Below are 24,643 nucleotides of genomic sequence, written 5' to 3' on the forward strand. Positions count from 1 at the left end.
AAAAGGTCCATTAATGTGTAATGATTTGGAAAGGACATAAACACTGGACTAATTATGAAAAAGGCATTAAAAAATATGGTACACCAGTATATCAAATAATATTGTTTCATCAACAGAATGTTCTGTAGATTTCTCTGTAAAGCATTATACATTTACACATAATTCTCACAGCTAGAGTTTAGAATTAAGCTGGATCGATATTAAAAACATTAATTCTGGAGTAATGGAAAATATTGGAGCACTTTAATAAATAAGCTTTACCTCAACAAATCAACAAGATATTTAAAAATGATCCCACTACACTCTTACCCCAAAAAATCTTGTGTATTTGGTGAAACAGGAACACAATGTTACTTACAGTTTGGGCTGCTTTCCTCTGCCTTTGCTGTTGGTAATTTCATTTCAAATGCAAAGAGTCCACACCACCTATTCAACTGACTGTGACACTGCATTGACTCATTATCAGGGCTCTTTCTGTCTTGACTGTACTGGCTAACCAATCACATGCTCTGAAAGTTAAAGTAATTTCGTAAGCCTAAAATAATTAAATAGTGAAATAAATCAATTGTTCTTTTTAGGAAAAATGAATTTATATGTTATGCAATAATTACAAATTTCATCATTTATTGTTATTATTATAATTCTGTATTTAATAAATAATTTATGGCTTTCACATTACACACATTTAATGGCATATATAAGAAATTAATTATGTTTTTAATACATTATTTATTTATTTAACATTTAAATAAATAAATTATTTAATAATTATTTAATCGTGTATTTATTTATTTAATTTTGGCACTTGCGGTGCCCTACAAATTAGGTCTGTATGAACCTGTATTTGTGCTTTAGGCATTTATCAGAAGAGCTGAAAGTCACCAAGGAAACTGGCAAGTAATGAATCAATCAAGACTTATTCATGATCAATAAAAGATTGGACTAATTAAATTTAAGTTAATGTGTGCTGGGTGGTTTCAGCTTTAACTCTGGCAGTGTTCAGTGGTGTGAGAGTAAAGTGGGGAAAAGTAAAAAAACAAAACAACTTTAAGTAGATTTTTCTTTGCATAATTTACACAAGGTACATATAACCTCCATAATGTTTCTCCTGTTGCTCCTGTGCAGGTTAGGTCTGCAGTCTAGTTCAGCATGAGATGTACCTCCATGAAAACCGCTTTTAATCTTGATGTTACCTCACTAAGCACCAAATCTTGCTTCATGCAAACCTCTGGACGGGGATGAAATCAGCCCATGGGAGCAGAGGTGATTCAGCAGCTGGCTACATTTCTCATATATTACTCCATAACTCCTAACAGGACACCTCATCACATGACTGAACAGGATGCTTTGCATGTTTCAAGAAAAATGGTTGACCTTTATATCTGGCCAAGAAACAAAGTGCAGAATGCAAGACGGTATGAGATTTTGCATCACTGAAGTGTCGTTTCCATATCTCAGTGCTGCATGTGAGTGGGGCAATGATGATTTCAGCAGCTCTCTTATTCACAGGAGCACAGCAGGTAGCTCCGGATGTGTGATTTGGGAGACTTTTACATTCTACCTGACACAACTTCAAAGGGATTTGTGTCTCCTCCCGGGACCAAACTAAGGATCTTTGTGGCATTAAACGAATGTGCAAACCTCTACACCATAGCGCCACTACTTAATTCTCTAAAATATAGCAAACTGTCAATCTTAACCAAACTTAAAGCATCATCTTCACAAACATGAAATAACTGAAGGTAAAGACATGAAACAAATATTTGTCTGACACTATTCAAAGTTCGTTTTTATCATGGGGTCAAATCCTGAAATTACTTCCCAAATCAACAAATCTTAAATTGTGTATGTGCTTAAAACAAACAAACAAACCACACATGGCCAGACAGTAACAACTATTTATTATAAACACTGTACATCACAGAGATCCTAACCATTGATCCACATGTACACTACAGCCAACAGCACTGATCTCTTCATTGACCTTTTAAAAAAATATTTTTTTCAACACATACATTGGACCTAGGTCCCAAAAAGATAACTTTTAATCTACTTTATTAAAAACATACAAGTGTCTGTAGTTATGAAAGAAAAACAGTATAATTTAGATATACCCTTTTTCTTTTTGGAGCAGCCATTGACCTGGCGGCGTCAGTGTTCGACAAATATTTGTAAAGTGAAGTCAGCGGCGTTTCACAGTGAAAGCAAACACTGCAGCTGTGGTGCAAGTCAACTGTCCTGCAGCGGAGAAGGCGGACCAGACGAGAGATCGGAGCCAATTGGGACAAATCTCTGAAAAACAAAATCAAGACAAATATTTATTCTGACTGTGTTGTGCACATCAAACACATCCGACCACAGAGAATATTTAAGCTGCTGTCCTGATGTCCGAGTGTTCTGTGCAGCACTCGGATCACACAGAGTCTTATTGTGGTCAGTGTTAAGTGCTTTAAATCTTACATCAGCTACAGAAGGAAAAAACAACAACAAACAAATAGAACTGAAATTAGTAGCACAAACTGACTAAAAGGTTCAATTCGTGCTATAGAAAATTACACCTTATTCCATTTACACAGCATACTTTATACACCTTTAAAGCAAAACCAAACAAGATAAAAATAAAGCAAATGTCGACAGTTTAATATTTATTTACCTCGTCTTGCTGTGTCCGTACTGCAGACGTACACCTGTAAATCGTCCTGAACTGTATTTTTTTCAAATATGGTTTAAACAACCCGTGAATACAGTTTGGAGGTAGATCATTTTGTACATCACGTGTGCAGGGTGAGAAAGTGTGAATTAATGTAGTTTAATAAATAAATAGTAATGTGTAATTGGTGAATAATAACCTTAATCCATTTATAATTCTTATAGCTTTTTTCTGAAGCTTATAAATTGGACTCGTATTTGTTTCTACACAAGTTTCTATGAGGGAACAACAAAGTAGGTGCTCTCCATTTCTCAAGAAAACTCAACATTTTAAGGAACATATTAGCTTATTATTAAATTTGACAGCACCGAGGGTTCGAAGATCGCAGGCATCCAATAACAGATTTTCAGCCTCGATTTCTCTGGGTTCATTGAATCCTTTAATGATATTAAGTTCTGTACATGATGAGATATTCAAAGTCTTCATCATTTTATGCTAATGAACATTTTTCTGAATTTGTTCCACAATTTGTCGATGCAGTTTGAACTTCTGCCTCTCTGAGATGCTATTTTTAAACCCAATCAAGTCATTGACCTGTTGCACATTAACCTAAACGTCTGTTTCTTTTAAACACCACTAACTTTTCCAGCCTTTTGTTGCCTCGTCACAACTTTTAGGACGTTTTGCTGCCTTCAAATTCAAAATGAGCAAAGATTTTTCTTAAAAAGAGACATTATCTCAATTTAAATGTTTGACATCGCCTGTGCTTGGAAACCAGTGCATTTTGTTGTTATTTACATTTTATACAGCGTGCCAATTTTTTGGGAATTGGGGTTTTATAATGATGTGTAAAACCACAGAGGACACATGCTCATCAGATTACCTGATTTTAGTGTCTGTAATTAGCTCGCATATCTTAGACACGTCATTACAGATCAAACGACAGATGATGAAGATGTTTACGGGAAAATGATACAAATGCACAAGCAAACATCTTCTTACGCCACTCTTCATGTGGAAACTAATGGTAATAATGATACCATCTTTAATATGGACGCACTGGTACAGCTGTCTGTTTGTGAGAAAATAATGACGTGTTTAATGTACCTTTGTTTTTTCCTGGACCACTGAGTGTGAAATAAAGATGGATTGATCTTCTTTAAGATATCTTGAGCTTCATACACTGCTGCAACAGTTATTTGTACACCGAGGGTGAAATCTCCAACTGATTTGTGCATAATTATCACACCCAATAATCAAACCGCCAAATATTATATATTTCTATAACTGATCATTAACATTGCTTTAAAACTTTTATTCATGTTCCAGATGGTCTTCATTTGAGCTTTTCTGTGCCACCACATTTCCAAAACATGCGCGCTGTCGGTCTATTAAACTGACTGTTAAGCTGAAATAATACTGAGATAGTGAGGTAAAGAGCCTGCAGACAACCCTAACAATAAGATGATCCCCTATGACACCTTCAGATCCCTGCTGCAACATCACCTGTGTTGTGCAGGGTCTATTTCTTTTATGTTTGTACCATCATGGTTTCCCTTTTCTTGGCTTTTCAAAATGGAATAATTTGAATAAAAGTCACAATTAATCAAAAATCTGAACCTGTGTTGTTCTGCCAACTATCATTTTCTCTAGAAGCACACTCTGAACTGAATACTTCCATCCATCCACTCAACCTTGATCCAGTTCAGGGTTGCACTTTTGCTCTAGTCCAGCTGTCATAGAGCAAAACATGAGGTCCACCCTGGACAGGTGACCAGTCCATCACAGAGCTGACATGGATAGAGAAACACACACACTCACTATCACACCTACGGCCAGTTTAAAGTTGCCACTTAACCTAACACACACGTCTTTAGACTGTGGGAGAAAGCCAGAGAACCTGGAGAGAACCCACTCAGGCAGAGCGACAGCATGCTGGTATTTTCAATTCAATAAAAAAAAAAAAGAAAAGAAACCATAAAGCAGTGATATAAAGTTTGTTACACTGCAGATTGTCAGAGCTACACTTACAGTGGACTCTTCGAAGTGCAAAATGGAGGCCAGAGGATTTCCACAGGAAGGTCGAAGGGGAGCAAACCCAGGGGGAGCCCCGACAGACGCTGATGTGTAGGTGGCCACCTCCTCGTCCAAACGCAGCTCCTCCAGGGGAGGAAAACGCTTGCGCAACATCAACACTGCAGAACTCACAGAGCAAGTCTTCTGACCAACGAGATCTGCGACAGGAAAAAAAAAAAAAAATCTGCAGCCTTCGTAAAAATTAATTAAAGAATCTAATTATTTAATAGCAGGAAAATTGTGTCAATTTTTGTCACTTTTAAAATCAAATATTGTGGTTCTTTTTCTCCTGGCACTCACTTTTAGTCTACACTTTAATAAATGTCACAACAGGCACACAACATTGTTAACCCTTTCCCCCATAAAGACGACACTTGTGGTTTTCACACCACGAAACCACTCGGTTCAGAAAACAGCTTCAATGGTTACTCCGAGTCAGCTTTTAAGAGGTTAAGGGGAGTGTGATCGATCAGAGTTACCTCTGTGCGGGCGCTGAACAGCAGGGGTGATCTTACAGCTCGGTTCTGGCACAGCCGGCACCTCGCCGTGCACTGGCAGCCCCTTTCTCTCTTCTGGTGAAACTGGAGCGCGCTGGTCCTGCAGAGCGGAGTCCCCCAGCTTCTCTAAACGCGGCACTCTGAACAACTTTTTGCCAGTCGAGAAAAAGATAACAGACTCTCTGTGCTGGGCCTGCAAGAACATCTGTTCTCCCACTAACTTCTCCTCATCATCATCATCGTTGCTCCTGCTCTTCTCCTCCTCTTTGTCACAGTGAGATTTACTCTGGAGACATGAATAGAAAACAAAAATACACTGATTGTTAAGCTACTACATTAATCAGAAGAACTTAATTTAATGTGGATCGGTCGCTTCAAATTCTCACAGCTGAGGCTTGAACTGGTCGCTGCTCGCAATCTTTTTCTGTCACATTTGCGCTCTGCTCTTCTTCTTCTTCATCAAACAGTCTCTGGACCACCTCCTGCGAAAGGTTAAAGGAACTGTAACTGACACAAAATAAAATGTGCATTTGTCCCCAAAATATATTGTAGTTACAGGATTTTTTTAAAGTAATAATTTTTAAAATTATTATTATTATTATTATCTTTAAATCTATAGCGCATCTGTCATTATTCCATGTTAAAAAAAAAAAACTGTTAGAAATTACTCTTACAACTTACAACATGGTTACCCTGCAGGACCAAATCAGCCACCCTACCACAGAGCAGTGTGTGGAGTCTGCCACTCCAACCACAGAGGCTTCACACACTGACTCTGTAGGACTGAAGTCCTCTAAGGAGGCTGAATTTGAGCTCAAATGTAGGATTCAGCAAGAGCAGATTGAGATGCTCCAGAAACAGCTCCTAGCAGCTCAAAATCAGCTTGAAGAGCAGGCCGTTAAACATAGGCAGGAGCAGGAGACACTCAACCTGGAAATCAGTGACCTGAAATCCCAGCTCTGCCCCAACAAGGCCCTTCATGATTTGAAGGTAGATTGAAAGAGCCCAAAGCTTCCTCACTTAAAATCCCACAGCAGCACAAAGAACAAAATTCCACTGCTGCAAATGAAATGCACAAATGTGAGCCTCTGAAAGAAAACGAGACTGGAGAACAGGAGAAGATGGAAAAAGAGGACTCACTGCCATCCACTGCAATGTCTCTGCAGGAGCCTCAGAAAGAAAAAGACACCACAGAACAACAGAAGACAGAAAAAGAAGAGTCAGCTGCATTCTCTGTACAGAATCTTTGCAAAGTCTACAAGACAAACAGAAAATGCTCAATGTCAAGGTGGCTGAACTCGAGGCTGAAGTTAAGAGCCTGCCAGAGACTCCGCCAAGTAAGAAGAAGAACAAGAAGAAGCGGAACTGTGCGCATCCCCAATTTCACCTAATTGGTCTCAACATCAAGTCCTAAAAATCATATTTATATACAACTAAATTGTCAGTGAACATTTGAACCCCTCTCGGTCGAGACAGAAGGCCACTCCTTCCTGAGCCCGGTTCTGTCAGAGGTTTCTCCCCATTAAGAGGGAGTTTTTCCTCTCCACTGTCGCCAAGTGCTTGCTCATAGGGGATTTGGGGGCTTTTTTTAACACCAACCACTGATAAGCTCACTGACATCAAATTTAAGACTCAGCAAATATGGAAAAGGATCATTCGTCATCAAGTGAGGAATCATCCATTTAAAACATGTTTGCTGAGGCATATTTAGTTGTACATAAATATGATTTCTGTCACACTAAGGCCAATCACAGACTAATTTGGACAATTGGTAAAAAAAAAAAAATAAATAAATTAGAAAAATTAAAAAAAAGTAGTTGTGTCATTGTTTCATGTAGATTTCAAATAACATGCCATTTTATGTCAACATATTTCTGTTACATTTGTGGTGCTCGTGGTCTTATATTCTTATGATCCTGTTTATTTGATGAGTATATCCTTCTGCCTTGCTTCACATATTTACTGCTGCTTGGCTAGCTTTAGTCACGGTAGCATCAGCACGGGTAGAAACAGATACACATCAGAGACATCACACGTAGCTTGTGTTTATGTTCAGAGTGACATCTGATTTAAAAGCAGGCAGCAAAGCACTGAGCAGCATATCAGTCAGCACAGAAAACAAGTGCCATAAATGTCATCTATTAGGCTGGAATAATTTGTTTCTAGTGGCTTCTATTGTAAGTGCTTTACATTTCAGCATGGCATCCTGTATGTGTCCTACACTGAGGACACTTGAAGCTGGTCATTTTCTTAGAATGGAGCTACAGATAAAAACAAAACAAAACAAAACTTTCATAAGAAATCTTTATTCTGCAGTAAGGGACATTAAAAACCTAATAATGTTATCATTAAAAATATTAAAATGTGAAGTAAGAGCAAAATGTATGTTTGATACATTCAGTCATGAGTATTTTATACTGTTATTATTCCTGTTAAGAGTATCTGCAATATGCACTTCTTAGAGTGGCCCTGCTCAAATGTAGGTAATGTTAGAACATGAGTCTCCTGGAATTAGACCTCAGTACTGTTAAAGTTGAGTTACTGACCCATTGCTGTGTCAATAAAAGTGCAAAAAATAAGAGTGCTTCTGGTGTCTTGCTTTAAGATAAAGTCCCATATTTTTTTGTAGCTTTTTGAACAGATGGTGTCTTTTCTCAGCACTTTTTTCTAATTATTGTTCTCAGAGTTGAGATTTAATTCTTATATTTAACTCAATCAAGAAAGAAACAATTCAGTCTCTTTCCTTGTAATAAGTCAAATTTTCTTCATTTAAGCATAAATTTTAGACAGTTTTTTTCTAGTTAAAACTTTGTTATTGCTACAGAAGAATATTTATTTTACATTTACAATTTTTTTCCTGGGGACCCTGTGACACCCCTTGGAAGAGCCGTATGCTGTGGATCTCTTAAGATGTCACTGCTGGGTTTGTGAGGCCATGTTACTCCTAAATTTCTATCTTGTTCAAAGAGAAGATATAAAACAAAGTTCTAAGCTATTCGACCTTAGTGTTCTCCTTTTTTAAAAAGAATCAATAAAGAATTGAATCGTTAAACAGAATCGAAAATGGAATCGGAATCGTGAAAATCTTATCAATACCCATCCCTACCTGGATTTGTTCAACAGAGTTATACTAGAAGGTATAAAGAGATGCTTAGTGAGGCGTATTCGCAATGAAGGATGTCTCGCTCCTTCCCCACCGCTCATCACTCCCAAAGTTGGGATACTGACATTGTAGCTTAATATTTTAAAACCAAAAAGCTTTTTTGGTTAAAACTTTTTATGTGTTCACTTAGATTAGTTCCTGATTCCCTTTTATGGTGACTAGTTAAACAATATTTACGTACTTAAGAACATCTTTTGGCACACACACACACACACACACACACACACACACACACACACACACACACACACACACACACACACACACTGAGTCCAGTCAACAACTTCACCACAGCAACTTCTCTCTCTCTCTGATGCTACAAGCAAGAACACTGGTTGTTAATAACAGCAGTTAACAACAACAACAACAATGTAGGGATATTTTTTTAAATCCTTCTCCTCACATACATAATCAGGCCCCATACACACACACACACACACACACACACACACACACACACACACACACACACACACACACACACACAAATGAGTGGTATAAAATAATAGGTTAAGTCAGGGTTTCCCATCTCACCTCCTGTTGGGGCTGAAGGTTGGTTTTGCAACTCTTGAATCCAGGAGTGCCGTATGGCGACTGATGCCATTTCTGCAAACAGAAGCATTATGAGTTAACGCGGTGATTGTGCACAACACAACAGACTACCTGGACAGAGTGCCAACATACAATAAATACATACTGACCATAGCAGACAGGGGCTGATGTCTGGTGTTGCGGACTCTCTGTGGGGTCCATTTGTTCAGCGCCGTCTCTTTGAGTGCTGCTGATGCTGCTGCTCAGGAGAAAAAAGCCACGTCACATCAGATTAAAAGGACAACGAGATAAGAGTGCTTTGGGTTTTATAAAGATAACGAGTGGAGCAATGCTGCGTCTTACTTGCTGGCACAGCAGTCGCTTCTGGACGATTTTTTCTAACCGGCACTCTCTGAGCCTGAAGAAAGAAGAAATTATTTCAAAGGCAGCACTTAAAAAGCAAAAAAAAGCAATAACAACAATGTAACAAGTATGAGGAAGTACAGAAGTGAACACAAATTTACTGTGTAGATTGAAGTCGCCCTGCTTGGTGGACAGACTGAACTTCGGGGTGTTGTGCCCACGGGCCCTCCGGCTTTCACTCCCTCGTTCTGGAGGATGCTTTGCAGCGCAGCGGGGTCTGGAGAGAACTGCACAGACTTCACTGATCCTGTGAGAAAAGTACAGACAACAATCATTTAAATAATATGACGTGAGTGTAATACTGAACATTATGAACACCCAACTAACACTGCCTGATGTTTAGTTTGAATAAAATTGGCTTCCAGTTAATGAGACTCATAATTGTGGCATTTTTATTGGGGATTTTAAACAGGGCGAGAGAACACACACGTATAGTGAGATATATTTATATAGTATTTCAAAGGGACTGCTCGGCCATCTACTATAAAATAAGTCTTTTACAATGTTCACATGTATGTGCCAAGCACATGCTGTGTTCTCCATCTTACACTGACCTGCAGGGGCTCCAGCTTTCTGTCGGCTCGTCATGACGGACACTCGCTGGGGCTGCACACATGATCATTGGACACCTTTAAAAAAATGTTTACCTGCTGCAACTATAGGCATTAAAAACAAGCAAACAAAAAAAAGCATGATAAAGAATGCACCGCTGTGAATCCAACTCACCAAATAGTTGTACGGTTTGGACTGTGGAGTCGTAGGCGCCGGACCTGTGACGCCCACTCCTTCGTTCCGGAGGATGCTAAGCAAAGCCGCATGGTCAGGCTGGAAGTTCTCCCCCTTTTCTATAATGCAAAAGAAAAAAGCCCAAGAGAAACTCTCTTAATATCTTCATTTTCACTAAACAAAATAAATGGATTTCCATGGATTTAAAGGAGTGAGGGAAATACGGCCTGCAAGCTTTAAGTGATTATCCACAAAATATAGGTGGAAGTTTGTGCCTTAGATGCGATAAATAAACAAGCTTACCACCTTTTGAAGAATTGCACTGCGTGGTCCGACTAGCATGTGCTGTTTTTGAATGGTCTTTTAGACTGAGCAGGTTCATGCTATTCAAATAGACCTCTGCACTGGGAGCAGACTGTGCAGAAGTAGCAGCACTATCAGGACGGGATGACATAGCGGTGGACAAAGATGAAGTCTGAAATGTGCTGGAAGGCCCAGTTGGTCCCGATAGGTGGGAAGCATCTTCTGTTGTCTTTCCGAGAGGCTTCCCTGCAGCTTTGGTTGAATCCTTGTTGCCCTTTAAAGCGGTTGGATGTTTAGACGGTTTTGTGTTTGCATGAGTCCAAAGCTTTGGGACAGCCAGAGGTTGGTTTTCAGCAGCCGTTCTTGTGCTTTTGGGCTGTGACAGATTAAAAGGTACAGGCCGAGTGAGTGGCTTTTTCTTCGGCGCTTTTCGCTGCAGAAAAAGGAAAATGCTTATTAAACACATCAGACTAACCCGAGTAAATAAAAATATGGAAATCTACAGGATCAAAAGGAGATGCTTACAGCCAGAGGTTTCTCCTCCCACCTGCAGTGGGACTGACTGAAGTCCGAGGGAGTCTGAAGATGGAGGGACTTTGCAAGCACCGGAAGCCTGCTTATACCTGCTTGCAGAGGTGCCTTTTTACCAGTGGCTGAGCTTCCTGGATCTTTGTTCTCAATATCTTTGTTGGAAAGGTGAGATGCTGACATGGGTTTGGAAGGCTTTGGGTCTGCTACCTTTTTGTTTTGTTCATTCTTCATTCTGAAAAAAGAAAAACGGTCAGCTTTGTCACACAACCCAGCTCGAGGCTGGGAAATCACCAGAGGCAGCATGCAAAGGGGAAAAAAGGGGGAAAAAACTGATTCACGGACAAAGAAAACCAGACAAGATGGGAGGCAGATACAGGAGAGGAACAAGCTGCCTGACATTTTTAATACCAGTACTGATTTGATACCTGAGATTTAGAAAGGTATATTTTACTATGAGACAAACAAATAAACACGCTTCTGTAGACAGACCAAATAAGTCCCAGCTCTGAAATTCTATATCAGTAACTGCGGCTCAAATCATCAGTCTCACCTCATAAAGTCACTGCGGATTTTATTCTGACTCTGTTGACGAAGGATTGGAGAAGAGTCCATGATGAGGAGATAAAGCTGTGAGGAGCAACTGAAGCAACTAAAGACAGAAAGAAATTAAAGCTGAGCAACCAAAATACCAAACAGGCTTCTAACAAGGGTAGTATGGAGATGGGCAAAAGACACCAAGCATGCAATGAAAACAACAACAAAAAAGAAACACGAGACTTTAAAACGTTAACATGAGCTAATTTAAAGTTCTCAAACAATCTGTCTAATCGTAAAAGCGCATGCCTGTTAGTAACACAGTACAAACCATCGTGCTGACTTGTGAAAATTACCCCAGAGAAGCTAGCTTTACCCCGATCACAAGCCTGGCTACATACGGACCTTCTGTGTTCCTATAATTCAACAGAGTATCCGTTTCTTCCTTCCGATCATCCAGTAAAGTATTTCAGACCGGAACAGCTCCAAATGTTTTGGTTTATCGGGTGTTTTGTGCAGATTTAAAAACCACTAGCCCCGTCTATTCTCACCACAGTGGGCTGTCAACTTCCTGGACTCATATGAGTTTGTAAAAAGCGCGCTTTGCCATTGGTCGAAATAAGAATCCGTATCAGCCAATGGCCGCGTGCGCTTTAGTCAGGATAACGTCTTCGACCAATGAGAAATGGAGTTTCATAAACAACTCCATGGTAACGACGCGAAAGTTGTTTTACCACGTGACAGCGTGTCGCCGCGGCTTCCCCCTATGTGCAAAGTACAGACATTCAGAGAAACCTATAATAATAATAATAATAATAATAATAATAATAATAATAATAATAATAATAATAATAATAATAATAATAATACAATCTACATAAAGCGGAGCCATTTCAAGGATATAGACTTCCAGAGCTAAAGTAAGTGGAGTTTGATTTATTTGACAAATCATGAGGAATATTAGAAGAATTTTAGATTTTTTGTTATTTTTATTTTATTTTCAGATATTTTAATATAAACATTGTTTAAATCAATGGGATCACGTCAGTTACTGACGTAATGGTTTTGTTTTGTTGTTGTTTTTAATTTACATATTTGAATATTGATGTCAGAGGTTCTTAAATTCATTGGACAGCACTAAGGTAAAGTCAAGCTACCAAGCCATTCTGCATTTGTTAGTATTTTATATGCAAATATAAACAATATACGGTAAACTTAGCTAACAAGAAGTCTACATTTAACAGACAGCTGCTAAAGTAGCGATGAGACAAGCTAACTTAACATAAAGCTAATGCAGTGATCTTAGAGAAACAATTTGTGCTGCCCAAAAAATCTTTTAATCATCCCTGAAAATTCACCCTAAGGTTAGAGAAACTGCAAAAAAAACCCCTAAGAGCTGCATTTCAGACTCTGCAGGCCTAAGTCAGCATGTTAAAGATTAAAGTTCGTCACAGTACGATTAGAAAAAGACTGAACAAGTATGGCTTGTTTGGTAGGGGTGCCAGGCCTCTTCCCTCTCAAAAGAACATGGGAGCACAGCTTTGATTGCAAAATCATATCTGAACAAACCAGAAGATTTCTAGAACAGCGGGTAACATCACCAGTGGAGGGGTGATGATTTGGGCTTGTTTTGCAGATGCTCTGTGGCCTCAGGTAACAAAGTGGGTCCTCTACCAGTTGGAAGGTCAGTGGATCAATCCATGTGGCAAAGTACACTTGGGGGAAGGTACCCCGAGTTTCCACCAGTGTAATCCCAGTGTGAGCGTGCTGTGAATGTTAGAAAGCCTTTGGACATTGATACAAGTACTGTAACAACGTGTGTGATTGGGTGAATGAGACTTGTAGTAAAAAGTATTTTGAGTGCTCAACTGTACAGAAAGGTGCTATACACATGCAAGGCCAATTATCATTCACTGTCACTTAATTGGCTCTTTATGCCTTATTTATGTTCACACATCAGTGCAGGTATCACCCAAATAAGGAGGACCTTGAAAACAAACTGAAAGATTACTTCACAGAGAAATGAAAGTAAAAGCAGCACTGCCAGGAGCCCATCTAATTACTAACTTAAATAATAAACCTTTATAATGAATGGCAAATTACTTTCTGTCCAAGGTGCACAGGAAGGGGATGGAGATTTTCAGTAAATCAGTGATATAACTTTAGAACATTAAAAATATAAAACTGTAATAACAACACTTTTTGCACAGGCGCATAACTAAACCTAGCAAGACACTTGTAGATTTCTAGGCAATGCATAATGGAGTTTTTTCTTTTAAAATTTTCTAAGGATTAAAACGCTTCTGCCACTGCAGGGCAAGATCTGACGCTGCGGTAAACAGCGAGACCCTCCCTCTTCATCACTGACCACTGTAATCCAGCAGGTGCCGCTGCCAGCAGAACAGTAAAGCCCCATGCCTGCCTGAAAGCAGCAGCACAGCGTGGGTGTATGCCTGTCACCCGTGTCAACAGTAGAGGGAAGAAGAAGAGACGTAGAGGAGGAAACCAGAAAATAACGCTGCAGCAGACATGGACTTGCGGTCTGAGCTGCTTAAATCCATCTGGTATGGTTTCACAGCCCTGGATCTGGAGAAGAGCGGGAAAGTGTCCAAGTCTCAGCTGAAGGTGAGTGAGGGATCGTCTACCTGGAAGATGGAACTAGAGAAACTTTTTTTTTCCTGCCCGAGAACTTACTCATCTCTTACCGTTTACCCTCGTTTCCTACCTCGTTGCATTTTACATCATGCGGGTTGGTTGTGAAGGAGGTGAAAGCAATTTCAGCAACAAAGCAAATTAAATCTCAAGGTTTACTACTTTTACTATGTGTTTATGTGTCAGGAAATAATGGTGTGCAACGTCTGATACTACTTATCAGAAAACATCATCATCATTAACATTTCCTGTGTAAAACTCCGTTTTTTTCAGCCGTGTACTGCCCAACAAGGAACAAATTTGTTCCCCCTATTTTGAATAAAATGCTTTCAGCTGCTGAAAGAGGGCACAATATGCACCTCTGTCCGGCGCGAGCACGAGAGTAACAGTTTGCTCTCAGTCTGTACATGAATGGGAGCCCTCATCTCCAAGCTGTGCTCACATTGGGCCTCCATGTACCAGCTTGTAGTGCAAAGGGACCCTCTGGCACAGCACCGGGCCAGAGAGCAGCCTGTTGAATAGAGTAGGTTCACAACATGAGGCCGAACACGTCAAAAAGGACATTGTCACAGGGAGAGCAGGGATAAAGTGGACACATGTTGGTGACCGTTGTCTCTTTCCACAGAGCCTAAACGAGGCTACTGTATGTTGCGTTGATCTCATTGTTATGTCACTCGGTCTCGCTGTGGCTCAGACTCCATTTCCAGCCACCTCCACGCTCCTGCGAATGTGCCGCCCGGCGCTCCTGGCTCTCAGCGAGTCAGCCTCATGACTGGGCTTATCCCCCCTCGTGCCTTCAGCCTTCTCTGAGGCGCCGCGCTGCTCAGAGGCACTCGCAGGCAAACACTTTGCATGCTTTGGCCTCAAAACTGACAGATGTTGTAGCGTTGGAGACTGGCGACAGGATGTGGTTATGGCTCAACACACAGAGAACCTAGCTGTCTGATAAAATGCACGATACCTCAAGATGTTGCATGGTTTCAGCTGAAGAAACAGAACAAGAAGGAAAAGCGTTTTTTAATCTAACTGTTTTTCACATGTTGTCAGTGATGCCACTGCTCACAAAGAGTAAAGTGTAACACTTGAAGTTTCTAATAGAACTTGGAGATGTTTTCCTGAGCTCGATTTTCATCTTTTTAAACTTTAAAACGGTCATATTGCTTTACTGATGTCGTTCCACTCTTAAACTAGTGCGTCTGAACGGTTTTCCAGGCAGCTTTCCTAGAAAATTAAAGCTTTTTGCTGACTCTGGTGACTCTTTTTTTCCATGTTTGAGCAAACACATTTTTTAAAATAGAAAAAACGATGCAGCAGAAATTTAAAAGTTCAGTTCCTCAAACACTTCCCTGGCCTTCATTCTCTGATTCAGCAGCCAGCTATATAAATATATTTATACATCATGTCACTTACCTTTTTTATTCTACAGAAAGTTTCATCCTTCCTAACTCATGACGTGTAATCTCTTTTTTTAGACACTTAATTATTAATTTGTAGGCGGATGCGGTTAGCAGCCTCACAGGACAACAAATAAAACAGTTTGCACAGTCCTGTGTTGGACAACGAGAACTGAAATGACTTTCTGCTTCAGTGTTTTTCTTTTTTAAACATCCTCATATTGTGATCCTTCAGGTATTGTCTCACAACCTGTGCACAGTCTTGTGTATTCCACATGACCCCGTGGCTTTGGAGGAGCACTTCAGGGATGACGATGATGGCCCAGTTTCCAGTCAGGGTTATATGCCTTACCTCAATAAATACATCCTGGATAAGGTGATTAAAAAAAACCCAAACAAGTGTGCTCAGTTTATTTCAGCATATTGCGAGCCTCATGTGTTTCATAATTCAGACAGCTTTTTTTAAACCCCTGGTCTTGTGTCTTTGTAGGTTGTGGAAGGTTCTTTTATTAAGGAAAACGTAGACGAGCTCTGCTGGACTCTTACTGCGAAGAAAAACTACCAGCCAGACCGAAGCAGCAGCACCATTTTACCAGACAAAGATGCTTTTCGTCTCTGGTGCCTTTTTAATTTTCTCTCTGAGGACAAGTACCCTTTGGTTATGGTTCCCGACGAGGTGGGTTTAACTCTTAACTCTTATCATTAGTACGATGCATTGTTTATCGTATTGAAAATGTAACCGAAAGAGAAAAAAAATCACAAGTGTGTGTGGCAAAAGAAACCCGTTTCCAAACTTAGACCCTAAGCTACTCTGTTGTTGAGTCTGAGATTGCACTCAGTAATCTCTGACCTAAAAATGCTGTTGGATCTTTTACAAACACCGAGTACACCAGCTGAAAGTTTGTTTCTTGCCACCATGGAACATGGTGCTCATGTCACGCAGCAGTGTGGGCTTGTTTCTCACTTGCAAAGTCTCATTTTGGTTTCCTGTCGTGTATTCTTCACAGCCGCTGCCAAGAGAAAGCCCCAATTTTTCAAGGGCAGGGTCGTTTCTGTCGCCCTCGGTTTAAGAAAGCATTATCCAGTTGTATTTTGGAGCGTGTTTCACACATCAGCCACTGTGCAAAGCACTCTGTGGTGTAGCCAGGGCTACTGTGAGGTTATACTGTTACTAGAGAAAGCCTTATTGGGAAATAGCAAAAGCTGCTTTCAGCTACACTATTAGATACAATTTTTGCAGTTGTGTTTTAAGCAGAAGGATTCAAACTACAAATAAAAGTGTAGTAACAAAGTAATATTAAAGCATTACTGTGAATTAGTCCTTAATAAGCAGGTGATGGTCACTAAAAATGGTAAATTCAGTTTTAAATACTCCTTAAAACTGCACACAAAGGTGATTGGTGTAATATATAGCTTGCTTGAGTGCAGCACAGCATGCAGGGACAGTCCAGCTGAGTTATTAATCCTGTCTCTTTCCATGCAGGTGGAGTACCTCCTCAAGAAAATATGTATGGCTATGAGTATTGAGTTCAACTGTGTCGAGTTAGAGGACTTCTTCTCTCAAGACTCAGTGCAGCAGAGTGGAATTACTGTTTGGACGTTTCTAGAGATGATGAACTCCGGGAAGGTAACCAGAGGAATTGATGCGAGCATCATCAGCATGGCTATAGAGGAAGTGTACAGGGAAATAGTTGGTGACGTCCTCAAAGAGGTAGGAAACTGATGTGCCTCCAGAATGCTGTTTTTGTTCCTCCCCGGTGAGATTTATTTCAGTGATCTGTGTGTCGGTTTGGCTGCGTTCAGGGCTATCTATGGAAAAAAGGCCAGCTGAGGAGAAACTGGAAGGAACGGTGGTTCACCTTAAAGCCGAGCAACCTGTCCTACTACACTGGAGAGGACCGCAAGGACTGCCAAGGCAATATAGCCCTGGATGAGAACTGCTGCGTGGAGGTAAACAGCTGGAGAGATAATCATCTGTGACAGCTAGAGAAACTCTTAATAACAAAATCTCCACAGCAGAAATACTAAAGCAGGCGTTTAAATGACATTCAGGCAGTGGTTCTCAGTGTAGGGCGGGGACTTCCCCAAGGTGCTACACTAAGGTTTTTTTGTAGTTTTATTTTTTATCACGCCCCTCATCTTTGATTTAACTTGTAACTTACTACAAAATTTGAAATCCTGTCCCTCCAAAGGTTAAACAAGACAAAAAAAGGGGAGCAAGTACAAAATCCAGCAAGACCCTGGAATCTGGTCAGATTAAATGTAATTCATACATTCAGTTTATACCTTTAATTTTATATAATTCAGTTTCTTTTAAGTCAAAATTATTGCTTCACGTTTACAAGAGCAAAGAATTTTTTTTGGAGTCTGAGAGAAAATGAGACCGCCCTCACAGTTAAATCAGCACAAGTCATGTCGACATTAATAAACATGCTATAAAGAGAAGAAATTTAAACGTGAAATGTTGCTGAATAATCCCACTGGTCTCTTTTACTCGGTGGCTCATGATTTTCTTTTAAGATGCGGGATGAGCAAAGGTGACACCGAGCCTCTCTCAAATGACTAAACTACCTTTCATAAAAGGAAGTAAATAACTGCAAAATCCAAAATCTTTCTACTCCAGTGCTTTGACTTGTGTTGGCACTGCTTCATATTTTGGGTGTCATAATGAAACAAGGTAAGACTGAAAACTGAAGCTTGCCATGGGTCATATTAAAAACAAGATTTCCTCACAAATCTCGCAGAGCTCAAGGGAACTGAGGTGATTAGCGTGCTAGCCTCACTCCTAGCTGAAAGTGAAGCAGAAGTAAGAGTGCAGCGGTTGCTATTTAAGGTGTCTTGGTCACTTTTCGTGTGGACACAGCCTCAGTTATCATACTGCGTAATACACTTGCAAGAAGGAAATTGGAAACTGTTATTAGGTTCTCTGCATTTATTGCTCATAAAATGTGGTCTGAAATTCATCCCAGTTACAGTCAAAGATGACTAAAAGCGCAATGAGATCTATTCTTGTATCAGCTCTGAGTAATTAATCGCAGAGCAGTAAGTGAATTCCTGAGTGTAGTAACTTGTAGATCCCCCCCTTAGCAGTCACAACATCCATCACATGCTTCCTGTGGCTGTTCGTGAAATATTGCAACATTTCTGGGACGTCTTGATTGATCAGCCCTCTTCAGCTCATGCCACAGACCATTTGTTGACTGGTCGCATTCGGTGTCTGGACTTCCACGCGTGCAAGTCATTGTGGCGTTAATCATGGCGAAGTACGCATGCCGAACAGCCCCAAACTATGACTATGATGAGCGATACTCCACCTACCGTGCTTTGCAATTAGGAGGAGGTTTCATCGTGGGTGTGCAGTGCCCTTTCCCCCCCGCATTGCATGAAAGTTCACGTTTGTCTCGGCAGTCCACACAGCGTCACCCCAGGTTTATTACAGAATACACAGGTGGTCCTCAAGAAACATGAGCTCGTCTTTACGATGGTTTTTGAGATTAGTTGGACTTTATGAGTACACAGTAAGAATCAGCTGTAAACAAAAGGTATTTCCTCATATGAGGACTAATGAGGGTTTATTTCACAGAATAATACAATAAAGCATGAAAAACTTTATTAAGCATCAATGAAGCCAAAACGTAATCATGACAAAGTCTCATTACGATGACTTGATTGGTTTTAGCACTTGTTTCTTTATAGAGTCCTTTAACTATTTCTTTCTTCTTCTTGATGAACCACATGTTTGATTTGGCAAAAACTTGATGGCCTACCTGATACAGGGTCATTATCTTAAAATATTGATTTCCATTTTGGCCTTCTCTAATATTTAAGGTTATGGTACGGTTAAGGTTATCACCTGTGTAGATGATGTAGACCTCAGAGGGTTAACACTACTTCGGTTTTGTGTAAATGCTGCATTGGACACATTAACTAAGGAAATGAGAGTTGTGCAGGTGCTTTGCTGTTAGCTGCTCTTCTTACCTCTTTGAATACTCAGGTTTGTTCTCTTGTTGTGATCACCGCAGCACGCCAGGCCCCAGGGAACTAGCAACACTCTTAATATCCCTGCCTTGTATTTTATTGTGGACTGATTAAATACCGAGGCCTCTAGCAAAGCTGTTGTAACATTTTCTTGCTTCTCTTTATGCTTCTTATAAATCCCTAAGGAATTTACTGTGATCGAAGCATGGGTCACACCTTTAACTGGAACATCTTATTGCAAGAGGATTCTTTTAAGAAAAATCTCGAGCAAAACGTTTTGCATATTGTTTCCAGCCTGGAACGTGACTGATGACTCATTGTGTTCATAAAAGACATTTAAAGTACAGCTCAGATTATGATCATTACAATGGTGACTTGGAATAAGTGTAGACCACAATATTGCAAAAATCCTGGCAATATAAATTCTTGCATGAATAACTAATTGAGTCACAAGTTCATCACTTCACCCAGCATGTGATACTTCAAAGGAAGCTGCTGAAATTGTGTTATATTGTAGGAAGCAGATGTTTTTTGAGCTTTCAGAGTTGTTAGAAAAATGTCCTTTTCCTGTAATTGATGTTTTTCTCCTTTATTTTTACAAAATAGACTCAAAAACTGCAAAACCATTCACAGTTAACTACTCAGTATTAAGAGATAAACTGGGTGTCCCTTTTTTGAACAGGTGCTGCCAGACCGAGATGGGAAGAGATGCATGTTTTGTCTTAAAACCCTCTCCAAGACGTATGAAATGAGTGCGTCAGACACCAAACAGCGACAGGAGTGGACTACAGGTTAAAAGAGACTCTCATTCATCAATTCACATCAATTTTTAAAAGCTTTAATTATTTATTTAGATGTTAAACATCAGTGTCTTCTTTGCAGCTATTCAAACGGCAATCAGGCTGCATGTGGAGGGGAAGAAATCCCTCCACAAAGATCTGAAGCTTAAGCGACGTGAACAGCGTGAGCTTCGGGAAAAAAGGCGACAGGCCAAGGAGGAGGAGCTGCAGAGGCTGCGGGCCTTGCAGGAGGAACGGGAGCGCAAGCTGGCGGAGCTGGAGCTCCTGAAGGAGGCGCAGAAGCAGGCTCAGGCCCTCCTGGAGCAGGATGAGCAGAGGAGGCGCCAGCAACACGAACAGCTTCAGCGTGCCCTGGAGATTCAGCTCCGTGAGGCTGAGGAGGTGAGCATGGAAACAAAGAATGAAAGATTTTAAAAGCATAAAGCTGCAGATCGACTTTAACTTGCTTCTTTCTGTGTGTTACAAGGCCCGAGTCAGTATGCAGGCAGAGATGGCTTTGAAAGAGGAGGAAGCAGAGAGGCAGAGGAAGAGGATCCTGGAGTTGGAGGAGATGCAGAAACGTTTGGAGGAGGCGCTGCAGCAAGAGATTAAAGCCAGGCTTGATGAGGAGGCCTTCCGCTATGCTCAAGCAGGGTAAAGTTGTTTAAGCAGCTAGCCAGGTGTGCAGTGCAAAAAGCTTAGCGCAGGGTGGTGGAGGTTGTGTTGTGTACAAGCAGCATTTAATAAACTCTGTTGCTGAATTAGTTCACATTGCGTTATGTTCCTGAGGAAGTTGAGCTGCAAAGAGGAAGTTGTTTAACGCTGCAGCCACCTAGACCATTGTCATTGCACTCTCGATTTATCCCATCCCAGGTCCAAAGTACCTCGCTGATGAGCCCCCTGCATTTATCACAAATGATCTATTCAAAGTCTAACTTCTTTGCATTCTACATCATGCTCAGGTTGTTGGCTGAGGAGGAGGATAAAATGAAGGCTCTGATGAACCTGCAGGAGGAACAGGAGGAGTACATTGCGAAGACACAGAGGGAGAAGCAGGAGCTGAAGCAGGAAATGGAGGCCAAATCCCGGGCCCTGGAGGAGGCGCAGAGACAGCTGGAGGAGGTTCGAGCCAACCGGCACAGAGTTGACCAGGACGTTGTGGTAGGTAGAAACCCTGACACTGACCGTGTGACTCAGTTACAGCATGTTATCGAAGCTAATACCCCTCAGGCCTCAGGCCCCTAATACCACTGCAGACCCCCTGAACATGGAAAAAAATAAGTGAGCTTCTGCTGCTTGTCGTTTTTAAATAAATCACCACAGAATGTGTTGATGAGATCAGCGAGAGGCTGTCCTGTCGCAAGAGTCACTGACAATCTGACACCAAACCAATAAACAGAAGTTAAGTTCAAAATAGGCGCTTAAAACAACACACGAAAGCATCTCACGAGCTACAAAAAAAACAACCACCCACCCATCACAGTCCCTAGTCATCAGATAAAGTTAGATAACCAGGAAGTGCTGCAAGTATAACTTTGAAATTCATAATGATAAGACAGGATGCCAGATGGCAGAGACTTTAATGAGACTAAACAGACTGCCATCGTGATCAGTCCCTCAAAAGCACATCAGTTATGAACAGGATTCAAACAGGACACCATTTTTTTTCTCTTGTTGAGTGGTGGCTACTCTGTCTTTTTATTACTTTCATTATATTTGATTTTATTTGACAAAATCTGGCCTTGAGAGTGGCAGTAGTGAACCTTAACCTTATTGAGATGCAAAGTTTAACTTTTTAATAAATTGACCAGTTTTAGTGGTTAAAATACCAGCAGCACTTTGTTTATTTATCAGGTCACAGACAAAGAGCAAAAAGGAAGCGAGTTCACGTCTTAGTGGCTCTTCTGGGTACTTTTCAACAGATCGAGGTTTTTGGGAAGCGTTTGTCAGTTCACTTGTTTATCAGTAGCCGCTAAGCTCTTCTTCTCCGGCAGGCCGCCCAGAGGAAACTTCGGCAGGCGAGCACCAACGTCAAACACTGGAATGTCCAGATGAACAGACTGATGCGGCCGATCGGACCTGGCGGTATGTGTCCTTGCCTGCTCAGAGACATGACAGACATGCACCGTTTCAAGACCAGATTTTCAAATGTTTCTTGCTGCATTATAGCAGCAGAGAAGTGTTAACCACTTCTAGCCCTGTTGTGTTGCAGCCAGGACTGATGTGACCATTTGCTTAGCTCAGGGGCTGTGAAGTTTAGGTCAAAATAGGTGGTTCATATATTTCATTTTGAACTTCTGCAAATATACTTCCTTAAATTTGATACTATACTTTATTTTAACTGTGAATTCTGTTTTTATTTTTGGTTTTTGTTTCAGCCTAAGTCTGATTTCAATTGTCCGTTTTGTTGCTTTCATTTTCAGAGAAGAGACCATCGCTGGGAAGCTCCTTCACGAGCTTCCAGATCCCAACGCAGCGAGACCCCGGGCTGCGTCTCAGGAGTTCGGGATCGGGGGATCGGGAGGAGAGCAAAGAAAATGTTGACAGCAGAGCTGGATGTGATTTAGACAAACGTCACTCTCATGCATCTAATGGCGACATGGATATCCCCTAAATGATGAGTCATAGAGACTGCCTCGTCACAGGAAGGGCAAGAGATGGTTGTCATGTTTGTGAACAATATGAAAGCGGCGGGGATATAGCTGAATTTACCGTACTACCACGTCTACTAAATGCTGAAATATTACTGACCTCGTATCACAGACAGCAACAGTTTAAAAACATTTTAACGAGAGTGCGTTTTCCAATATCTCCCCTTCTCAAATAATCCTTTTCTGCCGCCTGTGTGAGGCCTGACGTGAACATAACTGATACCTCAGCGGAAAGAAAACGAGCGGTAAGAAAGATCCTGAAAGTACAAGGTTAGCTCTGGTGTTCAAAGAGAAAAGCCTACATGCACACAGGAAGCTCATTTTTGTGCAGCTCTGTAACTTAGACGGATACCAATGTTTCATTTCTATTGGTACAATTTTCGAGGTTGTGGGAGGTGGCTTAGGTTTTTTTGATCTAGAAACTTGGTTCAGTATTAAAGTTTACCACAATTTCACTCCTGATAAACAGGAAAGAGAAAGAAGAGGCGTGAAAGAAAAAAAAAAACTGTCATGACCTTCCTGTTTTTAATGTCATTTAACATTACTGTAAATAAAGAGAGTGAAGTTTGAAGCCGTACCTGCATCTTTACTGTGTTAAACTTAGTGCATTGTGCAATTCAAAGAAACTTTAAGGCAACTTTTTGTTTCAAATCTTAACCTGGTGCTTCACACAGTGGAAAAGCTAAATAAGAGTTTGCAAAACGAGTTGTAGTGACGCAGACGTGACAGAAATGCAAAAGACCACACGGTGTGGAAGTAAGAGTCGCAGACACTGCTGAAGTTGCACACTGCACATCCGCTTCGGTTTGAGTTGGAGTCTGCTTCACTTCTGAGGCCTTAAATGTGTCATCTCCGACTAATCTGACGCCTTCCGGGGACAAAACCTTCAGCTGGCTCACATGAGCAAACAGAGACATCCCCTGACAGGTAATGCAAACTGCATGCCAACTGCTGTATGTGCCAGTGTACTAATGCACAGTTTTAAGCAGAGGTGGCAACAAGTAGAAGCACAGATAGTAGTTTTGAAACATACTCCAGTAAAAGCTGAAGTACTGTTTCCACTTCTTTACTCAAGTAAAAGTGGAAAAGTACTGGCTCTGAAATATTCTCAAAGTAAGAGAGTAAAAAGCAGCTCTTTGAAGAACATTTCTTCCACCTACTTTTGTGCAAATCTTACTGAACCCTGTGCTATATTAATGTAATAATTAAATAATATTAGTAGATAGGAAAACCAGCTTGATTTCTGTTAAAATTTTATTTCTAATAAAGGCTCGGCTTGAATCAGTTAAGAAGAACACAAGCAGAGAAAAAATGAGGCTGTGATCTGCTTACCTGTGCTGCTGCAGCTGCTCTGAGGTTTACTGCGCCTTGTGGATTTACACACCTGAATTTAGCTGATGTTTCATGAGTTGTCCTGGCTGATTTCCATCCTCTACTGACAGTACACTGTTTAATCTTCCAGTTTATCAAACACCACTGAGCTTGTGTGTTTGCTGTTGTTTGTTAATCGGATAGAAAAATTGCATTTGAAATTACCTGCCACTTAAAAAAAAAATTACTCGTTTTATGTTCGCTCCTTTTTTGCAGGGCCGGAAGTACCACAACCGCAACTTATGGACAGCCTCAGTCGTGTTGTGCCAAAAAATAAATAAATAACTAAAAATACCAGCCCAGTTTAACCTCCGACTTTGGCACACAGTTTTGCTTGTTTCCTCTCTTTTTGTGCCACATACCCTGGTGATTATTACACGAACA

The 24,643-nt window shown here is 40.7% G+C and overlaps 2 protein-coding genes across 3 annotated transcripts; one reads left to right on the top strand and one right to left on the bottom strand.

The window, feature by feature from the left end:
* Positions 1-1,884: 1,884 nt before the first annotated feature.
* On the bottom strand, positions 1,885-12,010 carry troap (trophinin associated protein). 2 transcript variants are annotated; one of them, XM_085260557.1, is made up of 14 exons: positions 11,840-12,010; positions 11,451-11,549; positions 10,895-11,132; positions 10,373-10,802; positions 10,067-10,185; positions 9,895-9,946; positions 9,442-9,587; positions 9,281-9,335; positions 9,088-9,176; positions 8,921-8,992; positions 5,610-5,705; positions 5,206-5,509; positions 4,682-4,884; positions 1,885-2,292 (listed from the first exon to the last, which is right to left on the bottom strand). In XM_085260557.1, the coding sequence occupies exons 2-14, from the start codon at positions 11,510-11,512 to the stop codon at positions 2,230-2,232; spliced, it is 1,929 nt and encodes a 642-aa protein (XP_085116683.1). In that variant the 5' UTR covers positions 11,513-11,549; positions 11,840-12,010; the 3' UTR covers positions 1,885-2,229. The 2 variants fall into 2 exon arrangements, with proteins under 2 accessions (XP_085116683.1, XP_085116682.1); XM_085260556.1 differs by having other exon boundaries at positions 10,370-10,802.
* Positions 12,011-12,232: 222 nt separating this feature from the next.
* Positions 12,233-23,459, top strand: LOC146550104 (differentially expressed in FDCP 6 homolog). The gene is made up of 12 exons (XM_085260249.1): positions 12,233-12,354; positions 13,816-14,059; positions 15,716-15,856; positions 15,971-16,156; positions 16,964-17,191; positions 17,284-17,430; positions 20,141-20,249; positions 20,341-20,639; positions 20,725-20,891; positions 21,200-21,398; positions 22,232-22,322; positions 22,661-23,459. The coding sequence occupies exons 2-12, from the start codon at positions 13,964-13,966 to the stop codon at positions 22,849-22,851; spliced, it is 1,854 nt and encodes a 617-aa protein (XP_085116375.1). The 5' UTR covers positions 12,233-12,354; positions 13,816-13,963; the 3' UTR covers positions 22,852-23,459.
* The last annotated feature ends 1,184 nt before the right edge of the window (positions 23,460-24,643 follow it).

Source organism: Mchenga conophoros, linkage group LG20 (genome assembly GCF_057382185.1).
Source record: "Mchenga conophoros isolate Kocher_MC1m ecotype Shallow Benthic linkage group LG20, M_conophoros_male_GT1.1, whole genome shotgun sequence".
NCBI lineage: Eukaryota > Metazoa > Chordata > Actinopteri > Cichliformes > Cichlidae > Mchenga > Mchenga conophoros.